The 19193-nt window shown below is 34.8% G+C and overlaps 1 protein-coding gene across 1 annotated transcript in view; it reads left to right on the forward strand.

Moving 5' to 3' along the window:
• The window catches only part of LOC139086830 (protein amalgam-like), a 63433-nt gene extending 44544 nt beyond the window's left edge, over positions 1-18889 (forward strand). The window contains exons 6-11 of the mRNA XM_070635439.1: positions 2615-2746; positions 8274-8371; positions 8466-8849; positions 9603-9799; positions 11666-11724; positions 16903-18889. Coding sequence (XP_070491540.1) covers positions 2615-2746; positions 8274-8371; positions 8466-8849; positions 9603-9799; positions 11666-11724; positions 16903-17045 — 1013 coding nt within the window. The 3' untranslated portion in view covers positions 17046-18889. The remainder of the gene's footprint in view (positions 1-2614; positions 2747-8273; positions 8372-8465; positions 8850-9602; positions 9800-11665; positions 11725-16902) is intronic.
• Positions 18890-19193: the final 304 nt, after the last annotated feature.

A 19193-nucleotide genomic window follows, 5' to 3' on the forward strand; every position in this document is an offset into this window, starting at 1 on the left:
AATAATGTTAAAGAATAAAATTTTTTGTATTTTCATGTAATGCGACATAACATTATGGTAACAAGTTAGAGTAAAATTTTGTGATGTTGCTTTAGATTGTTCATTTTGCTTGTTCATCGAACTGTGGATTTATTGAAAACGATTCGTTGCTTATCTTTGGAACATGATTATGTCAAAAATATATATATGTATTGTTTGTTGTATCCTGCTTTAATGTGTCGTGTATTGATTCGATTGAGTTGATTAAAATTTGATGGAAATATGAAATTTTTGAGGAGATGGGGATGAATGTCAAGAGAGGGTGAAACGTGATAGATATTTGATTCTGTTGATTTTAGAGATTTAGTTCCTTTCTTGGCAAGGGTGCAAGGGGGTCCATTGTTGCGTTTAGAGAATGTCTGTTGACAGCTCTATCATTCGATAGCTTCTGCTATTTCCGGATATTGAGAACTCTAGCGTCCTTATCAATACATTCCATCCATGAACTTATCGGTATTTCCTCAAACTTATCGGTGGGAAACCTGTTGGCAGCAGCACACTAGTGTACCGTTTAAAATGTTTGAAAATGTTATGGACCGTTTTTCGGATGCGGTTCCAGCTGAGGCTTTCCATCCAGGTGTGGTACCCATAATGAACAGTTGCCCATAACTGGATTTGTCCAAATTCTTCAATTTCATAGGATTTTACGGGACAAATATTCTAATATCCAAGCTTAAAAGTTCTAAAACTCTTCCTACACCCTTGTTGACCTTCACCTGCTTAACCTCTACCTGAATTCTTGTGTAAAAATCAATAAAATGCGTTTCAAATCCATTCAATCCCACGCAACAATTTTCTATTTATTCATTCCGTTCTACCTGTTTCCTTTGTAAAAAAAAACTTTTATTTACTTTTCTGGTTGATTTTTTACTAAACACGGCGTATCCATGTGAGACAATCTTATTATTGTAATGTTCACATACATAAGTGTATTTTTGGATGAATTACACGTGTCGACTTCACATTGTATATTTGTATATCTGCAGTGCTTAAAAAAATTGCGTGTGTTTCCTCTCGCATTTTCCTTTGTGTACGAGATAAAAAAAACCCACTTGAAAATATCAGATGAATGTAAAAAAAATGTTTTTGACAAAATTAAAGTCTTAAAAGTTTTTTTGCATTCATTTATTTGTCAACTGCTGTAGAAATCAGAGACGTTGTCAATGGGCTTTGTTGGTGACAGACAAACTTGATTTAAGGAAAATTTTGCTCAATTTTATTGAATTAATTTTGTTGAATTTGATTTGAGAATGTTTCTTACTTACTTAATTACTTCGCTGGCCGTACAGATCTATTGTGATCGAAAATCTCCCTTAGATTTCGTCTGAAACTAACGCTATTGCTGGTTTCAATTTGCCAATTTGCAATTTCAAGTACAAAACTCTCTCTGCCGTGTCAACAACATCCTTCCAAGAGTTCTTAGGACACCCTTGAGCAGCGAAATTATCAAAAAAGTGACATCTTGATGAATCTGATTTTGAATCGACATAACAATGACCTTGCCCTTGTTTTCGTTCGCATGATTGAATACACAGCGCAATTTAATCTCCTGATTCACAAAATAAGATCCAGTAGGATCAACTTGAGTCCCCAGTCTATGAAATGAATGATCATTATTATCCTTATTAATCCAGCAATCAGAAGGCAAGATCTAATAGAATTCAAGCTACTTCCTTGATTATCACAAAAATCCGGTAATATCAAGTCGTGTCCCTGGATTTTTGATAAAAAAAAATGTGATCCAGTAGAATTCAATTCACTTTTTTGACTATCAAAATGAGATCCATTAAGATCAAGACGCAAACTTGGCCTTTATAATTAGATTCAGTAGAATCATGTCGTATCCTGTCGTCATTTTAGACAACAAATTGAGATCCAGTCGAATTAAAGTAATTTGTTCCCAATCCAAAATTCAAAACTAGATCCAGTAGGATAGTTGAGTCTTTAAAATGAGATCCAGTTGCATCCTTAGCTTCCAAAATGAAATCCAGTTGGATTACTTCACAACCTTGACCTAAAAAATGAGTTCCAGTATTTTTATACAAAACAGCTTAATTCCTTCCTCTTCCCCTAGAACTAAATACTAATTTTCTTTGAGCATTTCCTCATAGGATATCTACCAATATCTTATAAATAGACATGCTATTCTAAAGCTTTATCTGAATTCTTAGAAGACATATGATGAGTATTGATTTTGTAAATAGATTCATGAATTTCATTGATATTCTCTGTACATTAAGACATTCATGGATTTCGTATCAATCGCTTTAATCCATGATACATGAATAAAAGGAAAAAAAAAGCTATTTTGTTTATACAGCAAAATTGAATGAATGGGATTAAAATGATTTTAATTCTTTGAATGTGAATTTATGAAGGATGTAAGCTATGAGGATGTATTTTGAGAATTTAGTGTCTTTTATCTTGATTTTGATACATTTGAGATGTCATGTCTGCTTTAAATCTCTGATTTGATTCAAAAATACGATAAATTCATTAAATTAGAAATCAAGCATAATTCCTTCCATATCCTTAATACCAAAAACTAATATTTATCTCTTATCTATCCCTACAGGTGAGGAGAAGTTCGTATCACCAAGCTATGTGATTGAAAATATGGACCGGCACAAAGGAGGCACATATATTTGTACAGCAAATAACGGAGTTGGTCAAACAGCTTCAAGTCAAATTTCATTGCATGTACTATGTAAGTAAAATTCGTCTTAAGTTCATGTGAATGTAAACAGAAAAAAATACGTATTTTCTGTTCATTCCTCATGATTTGATTTGTAAAGGTATTTTTGAAGCTAGTTTGAGTGCGATTTTCTCGTCAGAGGAAATGGATATGAGGGATGTTGAAAGGCATTTACTTACTTACTTCGCTGGTCGTACAGATCAAGTGTAATTCATGAACTCAATCAATTGGAGTGTGGAGCTGGCTCTATCGCTGGCTATCGTTTGTCAATTCGGAAGGCACACGATGAAGAAAGGGCTAGAGCTTGAAGTCGACTCAGATTTTGTCTGGAATATTTCATATCAATTTCGAATCGACTTTGAGCTCCGCAAAAGGCTGATAATTCTGTCACGGGCCAGAATCTATGATATCCATCCTCAGACTTGAGTCAAATAGGCCTTAGCTTGGATTTTTCTGTCATTTCAACGCCGTATGCTTTCCAAGAATGAGACCAAAAGGTTTTGAATGAATCCAAATATCACAATTTGTTCAATCGATCAAAAATCTAGCTTCAGGCTAAAGGCCTTTTTGAATAGTGCCGTATTTAAATCGAATCTGGAGTCATACCAGCCTAAGACTGAATTTGTTTTTTTCACTTAATGCTATTCGAAAAAAGATTTACTTGATTATCGAAAAGCTCATGACGTAATTCAGCGTAGGATCGGATCAAGGATCGAAATTATTCGAATTTGACTCGAAGTCAGAGTCTTGTCAGCCTAGGAACACTATTTTCCAACTATTTCACGTCATGTGCCTTTCCGATATGCTAAATGCAGTTTTATAGATTTAAGATTTTTGAACATCTTACAAGCATTATCAGTTCCAGAGGTTTTATAATGCGTTATTGTAATTTAAGACTTTGATTTTGCAATAAACCCTATTGATGCACAAGTGTCATGCAGTGGCTACATGGAAGGCACAAGCGCTGCTGTATCTTGGTTGCCAAATGCCTCTTTATCGGAATATTAGCTCTAACATTCCATTCGAAAGAAATTCAATGTTTCTATCGTAATTATAAATTAAAAGCAACAATATTTAAAGTAATAAAGTCACTAAGGCACTGCTACGTGACAAAGTTGACGGCAGAATATCAAATTGACATAAAGAGTCCCCAAGGTAACCCTAAAGTCTGTTTTGAACTCATTTTAAGGATGAGATATAAGACTTTATTCAACACGTCACTCAAAACTGTCTTTATTCCAAATCTTTGCGGATCCCAATCACACCTACCTATTCATCATTCACTTCAAATCAATTCCACAATCGTAAAAAAGTGCGTTATCCATAATTCGATTCCGATTACATTTCTCGCATTTTCTTTTCAAATTTTTTTTTTTATGAAATATTTATGTATGATGTGAAAGGAAGTGAAAAACAAATGCTGTTTACATCCGATAAGGTGCCAAACGGAAAGAATTTTTTTTCTTCTTCTTCCTTCTCCTCTTACGCAAATCGCACATGAATACGTTTGAATGTATGTTGGATGTAAAAAATCTTATCAAGAAAAAAAAGGGAAGCTTTCATGTTGTCATAAATTTGATTATGATGTATCATAAGGAAGAAGAAGCAGCAGATGAAGAATATTATTCAACTAAGTCTTACTGACTCAATGTATGTGTGTGTATATACATCACATTGTAAATACCAAATGAAGAATGACACATTTTTTTGTTGATACATGAAAGCATGCCTTCTCATAATGTCATTCCTTTTCTTGTACTCTATACAACTTTAAAGACTCTGTGAAGTTGACTTTTATGTTACTTCCGTGATGAAGTGGACCTTTTTGATTTTTTTGTGGATGTATTATATGAACAGAGGATATGGATTGATGATGGTTTGGAAGATGAATTGTTTGATATGACCCATTTTTCTTGGAATATGTCATTTAATGGGATTTATTTAAGGCACAGATTGCCCACCGTGTCCCGCGGTACACAAGTGTGTCGCCAAAACTGATCGGAAATACCGTGAGCTCGTAGTGAACTCTAATTTTGTATGGAAAAGTTGACCGAAGTCAACTCAGATTTTGAACTCCTTATAAAATCAGAGTCAAGATCAAACTCAATCTGGTGTGAATATAATAAGAGTCCAGCCACGAAGCTGGACCACAGTTCCATATACACCCCCAAAAATATTCATATTCATATATCCACATTACTTCACTGCTCATGAAAAGTTAGTTAACATATTTGTGATACATTTCATATATGAATAAAATGAATATGAACATCCTCATGACTTTACATTAACAATGGTTTCATAGTAGCACTGACAACATTCATACCGTACTCAAGAAGCAAAAAAAAGAACCTTCCACAGAGGAAACAAAAGTAAATAAAAAAATCTTAGTGTACCAAAAAAAAGAAGAAGCAGCAACATTATATCTGTAAATGACATTAACAGAGTCACAAAAGAGACTGAGAATTTTTATTCACTCATTCATATATGACAGGCAAATTGCTTTCAGTTAAATGTCTCATTTTCTGGTGTCTTTTCTCTCCTTTCGCTTTTCATATACTTTAATACATTGTGCCATGTGTCTTGCTGTGTAGTTTATTTTTTCATTAAATAATAAAAATGAAAAAAGCAGAAAAAAAGAGAAGAAAATTACATTTAATGTATTCACACTTGATTCCATTTCTCTGTCAACGCTTACGACGCTTCTAGGCAACAGAAAAGAAAAAAGTGTGGAGAGAAGAAATTAATTTGAGTAATGAGTTTTGAGGATGTTTGGTGGAATTAGAAAGCATTTTTTTGGTTTTATGGGTCTATTTTTGATATAGAGAAGGGATTTAATGATGAGTTTGTGGATAATATAATCTAACATCTATGATTAGTTTGATTTATATGATACAAAGGACATCAAGTTGACTCACAGAGTCTCGAACCCATAACTACTCGATATTGCATCAATTTTCAAGTTTAGAACCTATTGACCGTTTAGTCCACAGATTCGTACAGTGTTGAATGTAATCGGAGCATGACTGCATGCATCTCATACTGATGCAGAATTGAAAAGACCCCCAGGAGTCGGAACAATGGTCCAATGGTCTCCAATCGGATAATAAAGTTCAACTCCAATGGTCTCCAATCGGACTCCATAGTCCGACTCCAGTAGAGTTCGAACAACACTAGAATCGGACTCTCTTTCTGTCAGACTTTGTTCCAGTCAGACTCCAAAATGGAGTCTAGTCAACTCTCTACTAATTTATCGAGCTACCAAAAATTGCCAAACATCCAGTCCCAAGTTGACGTGACTCTGGTCTGAAATCGGATTTTATCGAATCTGGATTGTCCTTAGAGTCAAGCTGGTCTAAGACCGGATTTTCAGTAAATTTCTACATCGCATGCCTTTCCGGATTCAGCCTTCCCAATCACCTTATAATTCTGAACAAGACCTTCAAAATTCTAATTCCAAAAATTCATTTCCCAATTCACCCTCAAATCAACAATCAGACAGAAAAGCCCTAAAACGAGTCTCAAAAGTACAATTCAACTCACAAATTGTGCTCATAAAAAATTTTTTATTATTTTTCTCACAACACAAAGCGTTGAAGAATAGAAGAAAGTAAATCATAATTAATTATGCTTCAAAATGTTGACACATGGAGCTCCCTAGGATATTAGCATAATTGCTTTCTCATCTCCAACAAACTCCACCTACCATCTCCACCTCCTTCTTATTACATTCATTTTCCACTTTTATTCATGTAATATACATAAAGTTGTCCATTTACACTTCCCGAACTGTGTCTCTCCATCCCAACTTTAGTGAATAGAATATGCTGAAGGTATATACAATAAAAAACACTTTATTTTCTATTCATACGCATATTAAGATGTAAAACACACAGAATGTGAAGGAAAAACCTTTTCATTTTCATATCTAATGATGTTGATGATGACGATAAGAACGTGTGAATAGGTTGTGGAGTGAGATAAGGACAGACAGTACCGCAAAAAAAAGAAATTAATTTTCATTTCTTGTTCTTACGTGTGACTGTAAACGATTTATTGAAACGCACTTTAACCACAAAATTTAATGATTCATAAAATTCAATGTGGATTGTTCGGAATGGAACTCTTAATTCTTATTAAAGGGATGAAATGGAGATTTCATGTGGTGACACACAAAAAAATAAATGGAGATTTTAATTAAATTTATCGGGGGGATGAAGCAGGATGAAGCTTTAAGAGGCTTAAAGTTGGGATTTTTCTCGTTTTTTGTGTGGACATATTGCAGATTACATATTGAAGTTTTGGTCAATTTCATCATCAAAAAGCTATGGTTTTTGTGAAATTTTACTAGTTCGGGAGAGTTTTAGGGATGGATGTATTTGAATTTACATTGATATGTCAGAGAAGTGACAAATTGCTTAAAAATGGATTGGGATTGTACTGAAGTGAACGAAAATGGAGAGATTTTGAAGACTTTTCTGTTTTTATTCAATGATTTCACCAAAAAAACACAAACCTGCCGATCTAAAAATGCAAAAATGCAGGCGCATCGTGATCTGCCAAAAACTAAATACTTACGCATCCATATTGTATTAAAGACAGTCCTGCAGTTCAGCCGAAAAATTGTAGGCTTGTGAATCTAAAACTCAACATTGGCAGGCATGAGGTTCGTTTTAAAACTGTTGATCTACTCTTTTAAATGCAAGAAATACAGTCCTGAGGTTTGGCCAGCATCTTGTGAAGCCTTGTGCTTCTTAAACGCAAGATGGGCCGACATAAGGCTCAGTTAAAAGTTGCAGGTCTTCTTATCTGAAATGCAAGAAGATAGGGCCTTTGGTTCGAATCAAAATTATGACCTTTGACATCAAAACACAGGAAGGGTAGGGAAGTGGGGTTTTGACCAAAAAATACAGACCTTTCGTATCTTCAACGCAGGATCTGCAGGGTTTGGGTTCAAAACTTTTGCATCTAAAACACAGGAAAAGGAGGTCTGGGGTTTGGCCAAAACTTCAACTCTTTTGCATCTGAAATGCAAGAATGTTAGGCCTGCGAATTAGACCGTAAACTGCAGACCTGTACATCTAAGCGCATGTAATGACAGATCTGGTTTAGTTCGGTCAAACTACAGGCTTTTTGCTTTTAGAACAGAGGACAGGTTCATCAGCAGTTTTTGGCCAAACCCTGTATTATTTGCAACAACTAAAAATTGAACAACAATACAAATACCAACAAAGAAAGGATAATCTGCTCCTCAAAACCCATCAATTACTCTTCCCTGACTTAATTAATTCTTAAGCATCACTGAATCGATAAACAAACATCCAAAAATACTTTCAAGTCTAAGATGAATAATAAAATGTCAAACATCAGCCCTTTCTCATCCTTCCATCCTTTAAACTACAAAACATCAAACCAACAAAAATTTAAATTTCCCATTGCCCTCCAGTGACTCTACTAATAGACACTCAAAAATCCCTTTTACATTAATTCCATACGTAATATCTAATCATTAACCAAAACGCCTAATATTCCTTTATAGATCCACCTGAAATAACATTAGAGCAAGCAACTGTATATTCAGGCGAGGGACAGACAGCTGAAATAAGTTGTATTGTTCATGGTGAAACAACACCGCAAGTGAGTATTTACATGACAAATTTTCAACAAAATTTTGATATATTTCTAATATTTTGTTCCTTCTCATTTCCCAAAACATCAATCAAATTAAAAGGTTTCATGGCTTCGAGATACAGTACCAATTGATCCGCACAATGAACATTTTTCGATGGATAATCGCGGTACACGTTATACATTAACCGTACGTCGAGTTAGATCGCAAGATTTTGGAAATTATTCGTGCGTTGCTGATAATCAATTAGGAAAAAATAAAAAGAATATTAGATTATCGGGTGAACCACGTGCACCAGTTATACGCTCAAATGCTCAAAGTCAGTGGAGAGATAAATACAATATATCGTGGACGGTTGATTCTTATGCTCCAATCGAAGAATATAAATTATATTATAAATTGCTGAGCAACAATCCACCAATTGGATATGGCAATCATCTCGACATTCATCAGAATTCGGACTCATATCCCAATAATGCCAATTATGTACGTTAAATAGAATAAATATACAGTCATGCATTCATTGAGCATATATTTGGAGGATGTTGGGAGTTTGGTGTGGATTTTTGTGACTGGCTGTCTGTTGCTGTGATGGTTGACTGTTGCTGTGATGGTTGACTGTTGCTGTGATGGCTGTCTGTTGCTGTGATGGTTGAGTTGGTGATTGTATGGCTCTAATGCTGGTGAAGTGCCTGTTTGGACCAGAATGAGATAGTTTTGAACTTTTCTGGCAGAAAAGGCTGCGATAAGTCGAATGTCGAATTTATAACTGGATATGCTGTTGAAATGGGATTACTGGATTAGTCTTACTTACTGGGGCCATGCTCCGACTTGGAACTTAGGTTGCTTTCCACCTGTAATGGCCTATCAACGCTAAATCATCAAGAGTTCAGCAGTAAGGAGGTTACAACCCCCAGATACCTCAATGATAGGAGCATGCATCTGGAAATCGTAGGACGTGGGTTCAAATCCCACTCAGGAATCACAATTCCTCTAGCAGATCACCACATACAGTCGACTAATCGCAGCCTCTTCACTAATCACACTCAGACTCAACATGACAACAATCCAAACGACGCCTTAGTCAAATCCACCTCCAAATTCATCAAAATACCTAAATATAAATCAGATAAAATATGCTCAATCTATGCACAGCTTTTCCTCCACTGATTATGTCGATAACAATAATGAATATGCTCTTTTCTATTTCTCTATTCTCCCAAACCTTTTTTTACACAGATGGATAATACAAATATTCACAATCCATATGATTCATTCTCATCATATTCAAGCTTTTATAAACGAGCACACAATACAGATTGGACGGATATTGTTCTACAGCCGTATCCATATACAACTCATTATACACAAGGAATGAGCTTCATTATACGTGAATTGTTGCCTGATCAGCAATATGAGGCGAAAGTCATTGCTAGGTTACTGTCTATTTTAATTAACATTTACTTTGTTTTTTTGTGTTGTTGTTGTTTTTCTTATGAAAAGGATGAGCTTCTTACTTCTTATTTTTTATTCTTTTTGTTGTTTGTTTCTTATTTACTTCATTTCTTGTGCGTGGGTGGATTTGGTTGCTTCTGTATGAGAATTCTTGGAAGCATATTACAATGTGGATTAGATAATTTTATTCAGATTGATTTTATATTGATTGAAGGAGTGTTCAATCTTGTGTTAAGGGAGACTAGAAGGTTGTGGGTCATGGGATAGACAGCCATTTTAAGACCGTTTTCTGACCGAATTCTGGCATTTTTACATGGATTTATTGAAATTGTTTTCAAAAACAGTCGGAAGAGATCAGTTTTGCTGATTTATGTGCCAAAAATAGTTGGTTTTAGACTGATTTCTGTAATTTTCTGTCCAAATTTAGAAAAAAGAGAATTTTATGATTTTTCCGAATTTTCTTGGACAAAATCGGAACAAATAGAAGAAATGGCAGTAAAATCAGTAGAACTTGACTGAAAAATTGACCAAAAAATGAAAGGATTAGACAGAGTTGTCACGACTCCAATGTGGAACACTCCACTTTTTGGACTTTTGGAGTCCGGACTACCAAAGTCCTGCCAACTCTGGAATTAGACTGAAAACAGGACCATGCTCAAAAATGACAGAATTCGGTTAATAAAATGGCCGACAAATCGCTCAGTCCCTTGAAACGTGTCCGATTAGCGACATTTAAATCAGTCCCGACCAGACAAAGAACCGTTAGAACTGGTCATAAGTTAGACTTTAACTTGCCATTAACAAGTCGTAACGCATTCTTGTCCACTTTGGAGGTACGGCAGCAAATTTGATTTTTCGTCATCAAAATGGACCATAAACAGCGACTTAATTGTGCTGCTTGGGTTACAGATGAATCTTTAGCATAAATTTGCATGATTCTTGACGGGAAATCACTGTTTTTAGGGTTTAGATGAATTAAGACCACAAATTGTCACGAATATTTCACGTCAAGCTTTTATTCGCACTTTTAAAACCAGAATGCTTGCTTGCTTCACTAGCCGTACAGATCAATTGTGATCTATGACCTCTCATGGCCTTCCACGCCTTAGATTTTGTCTGAAGATGGCTCTATGACTGGTTACTTCTTGCTAATTACCAATCAATTGTGATCTATGACCTCTCATGGCCTTCCACATCTTAGATTGCGTCGGAAGCTGGCTTTATCACTGACTCTAACCTACCAATTACCGACACCAAGTGCATTCTCATCTCTATCAACAGCAACCCCAGAATGAAGACAGTGATTGTCTCTAAAGATCTTCCAAGTCTTCTTAGACTCTCTAAATCACTTTCTCTAACCAAATTGTATTAATGCACAAATAAGTACCTCAATAATTTTCACGTTAACCCCTCCAAAAAAAAAGGCATTCAATATCTTAAGCCTCAATCAGAATCTACCCAAAATTACTTCCAAGAAAGCCATAATTTCCTTCCAATCGTCAACAAACGAGAAAAAGATTTCCTCTCAACAGCACAACAAGTCATACAAATAGAAGAATTGAATTTCCGACTGGAAGGTCAGAAGACTTAATGCCTAATCCATTTTTCATCCTTTTTCATTTTAATTTCATTTCTGTTGTATAACAGCCAAATTGATAAAGAATCATCATTTTTGTTCTATTTGCTCAACTAATAATAACTTGATTAATGACTTCCATTTTTTTTCGTCTATTTTTCATAACATCGCCAATGAAACTTTTCTTTTCTCTTATTTTTCGTGACTGCTCAACTGCTCAATATCAATAATATTAATAATAATGAATGGTATATGCGAATATACATAACAGAAATCGATACGGATGGAGTGAGTTTTCAGAACGATTTGTTTTCAACACGGCACTCATAGGTGAGTAAATTGTTTTTTTTTATGCTGTATCACATCCCCTCCTTCTTTGCCTCCAACTTTTTTTTTCCAACAATTTCCTTCTTTTTCACTTTTCTATCGCTCTTGTTGATTGCTTGTCGTCATGTTGCTGTCAACGGATGAGTGAGAAAGAGAAGAATGAAGAATATGAAGGAAGTAGACGGAAGAAAAATAAGTAAAAAAAGTCATTAAATGCTTGAAAATTGATGCAATGTTTAGGTATGAAAAGGAAACTGTTGCTGATTAACAGGATAATGGGAGATTTTTGGTACTTGTTACTTGCATAGCTGGTTGTATATATCATATGTGATTCATGGGCTCTCTCAGTTGGTGTCTAACACTGACTGTATCACTGGATGCACTTTGGAAATTACCAATACCAAATGCTTCACTGTTTCTATCAACAGCTTCTCTACAAGAGTTCCTTGGCCACCCTCGTACTCTTTAGTCAGACAATTAGTCAATTCTTGTTATGGTATAGAATTGAAGCTGGTTAATGCCTTTTCAATGACTTAAAGCTGTTGATTCAAAAAGAGCAAATTTATAGAATTTTTTTGATTGTCTATTTTGTAGATCTATTGCGGATGTCAAGTTCAGACCAGTGTTGATATAAAGGTGCATTTGACCTGATTTTGCAAAAAAACAAAAAAAATGATCTAGCAAAGGCTTGACTTTGACTTTGCTTTTGTCTTTGCGAAAATAATGTCTGTGCTTTTAAATTTGCCTCCAGACTGGGTGTTCGCAATCTGTTTAAGAGTTTCTGTCAGGCAATTAGACTGCTTTTCTTACCTATGTGGTCTTTCTGTACCATGAATGCATGCTTTTGGCCTGTTATAGGTCAATCGGTTAAAGATAATGATTATCAAACCACGGTTACTAGAGTGTCATCAATTTTAGTTCAGGACAACATGTTTAAAGCTGTGATAATCAATACAAAATATTTATCTGAATCAGATGACGTAGAGCTAACAGTTGTAGAGCTATTAAGTCACATTATGATCAGTTTTGATATGTATTGATCAGATCCTCCGAACAGACAAAGAGCATGCACAAGAATAGATTTTAGCTGTTCTGACTTAAAGATTCATAGCTGCGTGTATATGCGTTTCATGGCTATAGATAGTTTAACGTGTAAGGATTCACCAGATCTTCCGTTCAGTCCTAGACTTTCAGTTTATAATGGGATCCGAACTGTACAAGAGAATTCACTGAAAATTGAGTATGCCCAATTATATTAATTAAGTATATTCAGCGCCACGCTCATTTAGTTGACTCGACTCTATATAAAATTTGAGTCAACTTCGAGCTCTTTTATATTCCTCTCAATCATAGAAATTCAACTACTAAAGACAAACTGATGTTCCAAATCTCATCCATCATCATCTCTATCATCCAAAACTGCTTGTCGAAGAAAAATTTCTCATTTAAATTAATTAACATCGTCTCGTAAATGAAAGCGAAAGTTTAACACTCTCACATGTCATGTCTACAATTTTTTTTTAATATAATAAAAATTTAATTCATTTTTTGTGCTTGAATTTTCATTACCAAGAACATGAAGTTTTTTACCCTCGAACTTAACATTTACTTAAAATTACTTTATAGTGTATGTTCTTCCTAGAAGGAAATTTGCAAATTCAATTTTCAATCTCGTTCGTCGTCTATCCGCTCCAGCTATCTACAGCTACAGAATCACATACAGAGCATGTAACGACTAGAGTGTGTAAATTTCATAGAGTGGAAATTTTTTAGCCTCGAGGGTAAAATGGAAAAATTTTTCAATTATCTTTTCTAATCAATTACTGTTATTTACGAGGTGAACATGCTGTTTAGATGCTCAAAATTCTGTTGGTATTTAGTGGGATATTTTAACAAAGCTATTATGGTGGCTTGAAGGCTATTTTAGTGGATGGTTTTGGAAATTTCTGGAGTTTTTAGATTCTAGTTCGGTTCTATTAAGTAGATTGATTGATAATATAGAATAATTGAATATTTGGAGGTTTGTAGGTTATGCATAGATGATTAGATGATTAGAGGTCTAGTTCCGAATAGCACAAGTTGGTAAATTGATTCAAAATCCAGCTCCAGACCGGCTTGTTGCCAGATTAAGACCAAATTTAAACCTAAGACGATTTTAAACTGAATCTGGAACCCAGCCAGTGAGATTCTTGCATATTGCCGAATTTAAGCCAAATTCAAACCTAATCTGACACCAGATAGGCATGATTCTTACATGTTCCCGGTTGATTACTGGATTCAAACCAAATTCAAACGAGTTTAACCCAATTTTGGCACCAAATCTTGACCAAATCAGAGTCATACCGGCCTCATGTCTGGTTTTCGACCAATTACCCAATTTATGCTATCAAAATCAGCTTTAAAATCAGTCATAACCTGCAAAATGTATCAAAAAAGATTAAAACAATTAAAATTCATTTCAAGATTATTATTTTAAAATATGAAGATTTTTGCGCACGGAATGTCGTACTCTTTCTCTAAAATGATCACTGCTGTGTAGGATGACAAAATACACAACAAAGAATTCCTAATGAAACCGAAATGAGATAAATTATGAATAATTAGTACGAAATAAAAAATTATGCAAATGTAGGTTGAATTAGTAAGGAAAAATTTTCTCTTTTGTATCTTCATTTCTGTCGGAAATGACTTAGTAATTTCTATCATAATGACTAAATTATTCTAAATAGACACGAATAATGACGATTTCTTCTGTCATGGCAAAAGCTTTTGTGGCTTAAAATTAGTTGAAAATAGCTTAAAAATTTTGAAGCTATTTAAAGCCTTAGCTTGAATTTCATTTTTAGGCAAGTCAATTTGAGTCAAATTTCAATACAAAAACCGACTTCCAGTTCTGTTTAAAAACTCTTTAATCCCTCATCATATGATTTACTCGGATATACGATTCAAGGATATTATTACACAAACAATGGAATTTCTCTTGAAAATGATTCGATTGTGAGCTTTTTTTGTAGCTATGAAGCTTGTTTCTACCTTAAATAAATTGGTATCTGTAATCTGAAAATCAGATAATTCCAGGAAAATTTAAATGTACCCCAAGTAGTAAAAGATTGTCTCTAGGGAAGCGTTATGTTGTCATGATGACGAAGAAACGTTAAAGTTTCTTAGATTGTACCTTGACAGCTGTTTTTGGATGTTCAGAAGGACTTATTAGTATGTTGTAAACTCTAAAATTCATTTTTAAATCGTCCGAGACCTGAACAGGCAAATAGACCGCTTTTAGGTACCACTGTGGCATTTCTGTACCATAAAAGCATGCCCTTGTCTATTAGAGTCACTGACGTACCTATCAGCTCTTATAACCAAAGCTAACAAAGAAGCATAAATCATTTATAACAATAAATCACTACCTACATCCAATATGCAGCTGCATCAATGAAAAATATTCTAGTAAAATCTCTCCATAATTACCAAGTCACTAAACGTAGAAACGATGAGATGCTACAGAAAAGCTATAAATATTTTCATTCTTTTGGTACAGCATCCAATTAAAAGAATATTGCTTGCAATAATTGAATGAAAAAAAAAAAAAAGGCAAGAGCAGAACAGAAAAAAAAATTTTAATCACAATCTCTTAATACCTAATTTCTTTTTGTGTGTTTGTGTGTGTATGCCTGCATAAAAACCTGCAAGCAGCTTAATGCCTCTGAATGAATCTTTAAGCTATCTCCATATACAAATTAAATTATGAATCACGAAAGATTGTGAAGTCAGGGGAAGGCTATGAACGAGAACGAAGCACAACAGCAACAAAAAAAAATAATAATTTTAATGAAAATTGTTGGATGATTTTTCATTAGCACTCCTATCGTTTTATAAATTAATTAAAACTTCTTTTTTTTATTCCTTGCTTCTTTCCTCCTTGATTCTTCTTGCTGTTTCCTATTCGTATTCCGTAACGAGCATATTTTTTAATTTTATACAACCGTTTTATTTTTTTGTGTCAAAAAGCATATTTTTTTCTGCTGACATTTTCATTTCATGTTGATGACTTGACTGGATGGCAGAGTGGTCAACCAAATGACACTTTGTGTTGCATGTTGATTTTTTTTTGGTCTGTTGAAGCTGTTCGAATATGTTGTGACAATTGAAAATTGTGGATGGATGGGATCGTTTGGATGTGGTCGTCGTTGGTTAATCTATTCCTGATCGCTTTACTGTAAGTTTCTTTGCTTTGTTGTTAAGACTGGCTGCTTGCTAGACCATTGGGGCGTTTAAAACCAGATTCTCTTGGTTTTTCCAAGGGTCAAGGGCCTGTTTGTTCGAAAATGGTATAATACGATACAGCCAAACCACAAAAAGTAGCTACTCAAGCTTAAGATAGATGAGTTTTTTAGATGACTAGTTTCTACAAAGCTACCGAGTCTCTTTTTTGTGAGTAGTTCGGACTTGAATTCACGTCCGACGATTTCATGATAGCATGCTTCTATCACAGAGCCTACTTAATAACTTAATTACTGGTCATACAGACCAATTGCATTCCATGTCGTCCCTTAGTCGTCTCTTAAAGGCTTTAAGTTAAAGCTGGGTCTATCACTGTCTTCCTTCTGTCAATTACAGATACCATATGCCCATGAATTCTTGGAACTTCCTAGCGTTCTTTTGAAATTAACAGAATTTGGCTTAAAGACCTTAGCCCGATCAAGCTTCCAAAGGTGTGATAAAGATGTCTGCACCGTAACGAACCAATTTTAAGCTCCAATATCATGCTGTTAGTCAGTAACTCGATAGTATCAAAATAATGCTTCTAATTTGAGGTCTCTTTGATGTCAGGCTGATGAGATTCTGATGATTATCTCGTCTAGCAACTCAGCCAATCGATCAAAGTAAAATTGAAAACCTTTAATAAATGCGCTTAAAAACTTAAAAATTGTTAAAAAACACAATTTTTATTATTTTGTCTGACTCTTGATTAATTATTCACAGTTTGGGTATTCCTAATATATTTAACATCTCAATATCTTTAATTTCGAACGCATCAATGACTTTTCTTACTTAAAAATTTGTCTTCATTTTCCCTTCTATTCAACAATTTATTGAATTTTACAGCTTCTGTTTTTCCCTTCTATCTCACAGAAAAAAATAACAATTTTTCCTTCTTTTTATCCATTTCATTTACAGATACCGAAGCGAGAGATATGGAAGTGAAGCATTACACCAGTGCGACTTCATCTATTTTTACATCTTCAAACGAATTGAAATTTCTGCTTAATTTAAAGTTTAGTTTGTTTGCTCTTCATTATACTAGACTTAATTTATGTTAAAAGATAGGTACGGGGGGAATTTGGGGATGGGGAAATGATAAAAACTTTATCCATAAACTACGAGAAGCTGCTATCCCACTCACTGTGAATATGTATGTTAGTTTTGTCGTGTGCTACGGATGTAGGTGGAAGTATAAGCGCAACAATTTCATTTTCAACTTTATCTGCCGTCTCTGCCTTCATTTTATCTCTCTCTCGTACCCTCGTGTGTTTTAATCAACAGAAACAGCAAAAAAAATTAAGAGTTGTGTTAAAAAAAATATGTACGAGAACTTTAAGACCGGGCGGTATATAGTCATAGATTAAGGACATTTGGGGTTAAAGTTCATTATAACATCATTAATGAATTTACTCGAAAAAGGTCAGAATTCAATTTTTCACCCACTGGAATTCCTCTACAATTTCAATTCAGCATGACAACTTCCACCCATCACAATATATCAATTTAATAGCAATCCATTGTGCTGCTCGGTTCCACCTCTCACTTCTTTTTTGTGTGCAAAATTAAACACTTTAAAGTTTAACGGAGGTGCTTACTAGCAAACAAATTTACATTTTTTTACATTAGTCTATGGAATGAGCAAATGGATGCTCATTTGTGATTGTGAGGCGACGAAGCATAAACATTTGTTAAAATTTTTAAGCTATGACTTGGGAGATGTGAACCCTTTGAGGGATTTCTGATGTATTTTTTGAATTTAGAGGTAAGAAGTTGTGGTTGAGTTGGTTTGAGATGAGGTTTTGGGGCTGTCTGGGGGCTACAGAATGGAAAAGTGAATGGCACATGCATTACTGGGGCGTATTTAGAGATAATTAAAGGATTTGGACAAAATAGTTCAATTTTATTGGGTTGTCCAGAGCAGACAAGGACCACGCTCATGAATTTGATCTCAAAATTGAGGATTTTAAGCGATTGTGTCAGATTCTTGGTGTCAATCAATGAATTAGCAAGAGGGCTAACTCTAGATTAGGTGGAAAATTTGCTATTTAAACCTGATGTTGCCTTAGTAGTCATTCAGATTGTGGCAACTCACTAGGCTAGTGTCCTTGATTGTATTGCATTCAGGGTCACATCCAAAAGAGCTAGAGGGTGGCTTGTGGTCACTTCTATACCCTTTTGGACAAAGTTCTTAGCAATTATTCAAGATTAATTCCTAAATTGTAGGGTTTGCCATAAAACTGCAGGCATGCGCATGCCTGCATTTTATATTATTCCAGATACACGCCTGCGCATCTAATTTTGGTAAACCCTACTAAGTCCCCTCCAAATTATTGCGTCTCATGCAACACCAAATATCCAGACCACTTATCTACGTGCCAGATCTCATTTCACAATATTCCAACTCAAATGCAAACTCTCAAACCTCCATTACAAAAAATGCAAAAAATTAATGAGAACTAATTAACACAAAATGAAAATGAAGCTCTTCAGACTCAACATGAAAATTAAAACAAATTTTTTTAAATCCACCTTCAAAGTTCACAGTGAATGGGTTAGCGAGAAACTCCCACAACTGTAGAAAAAATAAAACTATTTTGTAAAAATGACTAAAAAAACTTTTTTTTTTTGAAATATCACAGCAAAGAGATGATTAATCCTTTAAAATTGCCGTCTATTTGAGGTAAAAGAAGAAAAAAAAGTTTTACATGGATGTTGTTATAAAATAAAAATTTAAATAAAAATTGATGAGTTTTTTTGTTTGTTATGTGAGGAATTGAAGGTTGGACAGGAATGTTGACTTGTAGGGATTGAAGGAATTTGAGTTTCATAGGGTGTGCTGGGGTTGGTTTCTTAATCTACCAGGGATACTCTATCCTATTCTGGCTGTTCTATGTTAAGCTACCCCACTATCCTAGGTACACTACGGCTGGAGTAGGATTGCTACCCTATAATAGCCTTACCTATCTGCATAGGGTAGAGTATCCCGTATGAGCAAAGAAATCGCTACCAAATCTGAGATTAGCTTCCCTAGGTTACCCTACCCAATCCTATCCTAGGTAGACTAGGGCTAGGGTAGAAGGGTTACTTAAGGATAGCCCTATCAAATCCAGGGAGAGTAAGGTATCCCATGTGTGCTAAGAAACCGCTCCACGGTCTGAGATCAGCTATTTTGGGCTATCTCACCTTATCCTTTCCTAGATACACTA

Source organism: Chironomus tepperi, unplaced genomic scaffold (assembly GCF_022539635.2).
Source record: "Chironomus tepperi strain 1889 unplaced genomic scaffold, CSIRO-AGI_Ctep_v1 contig_89, whole genome shotgun sequence".
In the NCBI taxonomy this organism is placed as follows: Eukaryota; Metazoa; Arthropoda; class Insecta; order Diptera; family Chironomidae; genus Chironomus; species Chironomus tepperi.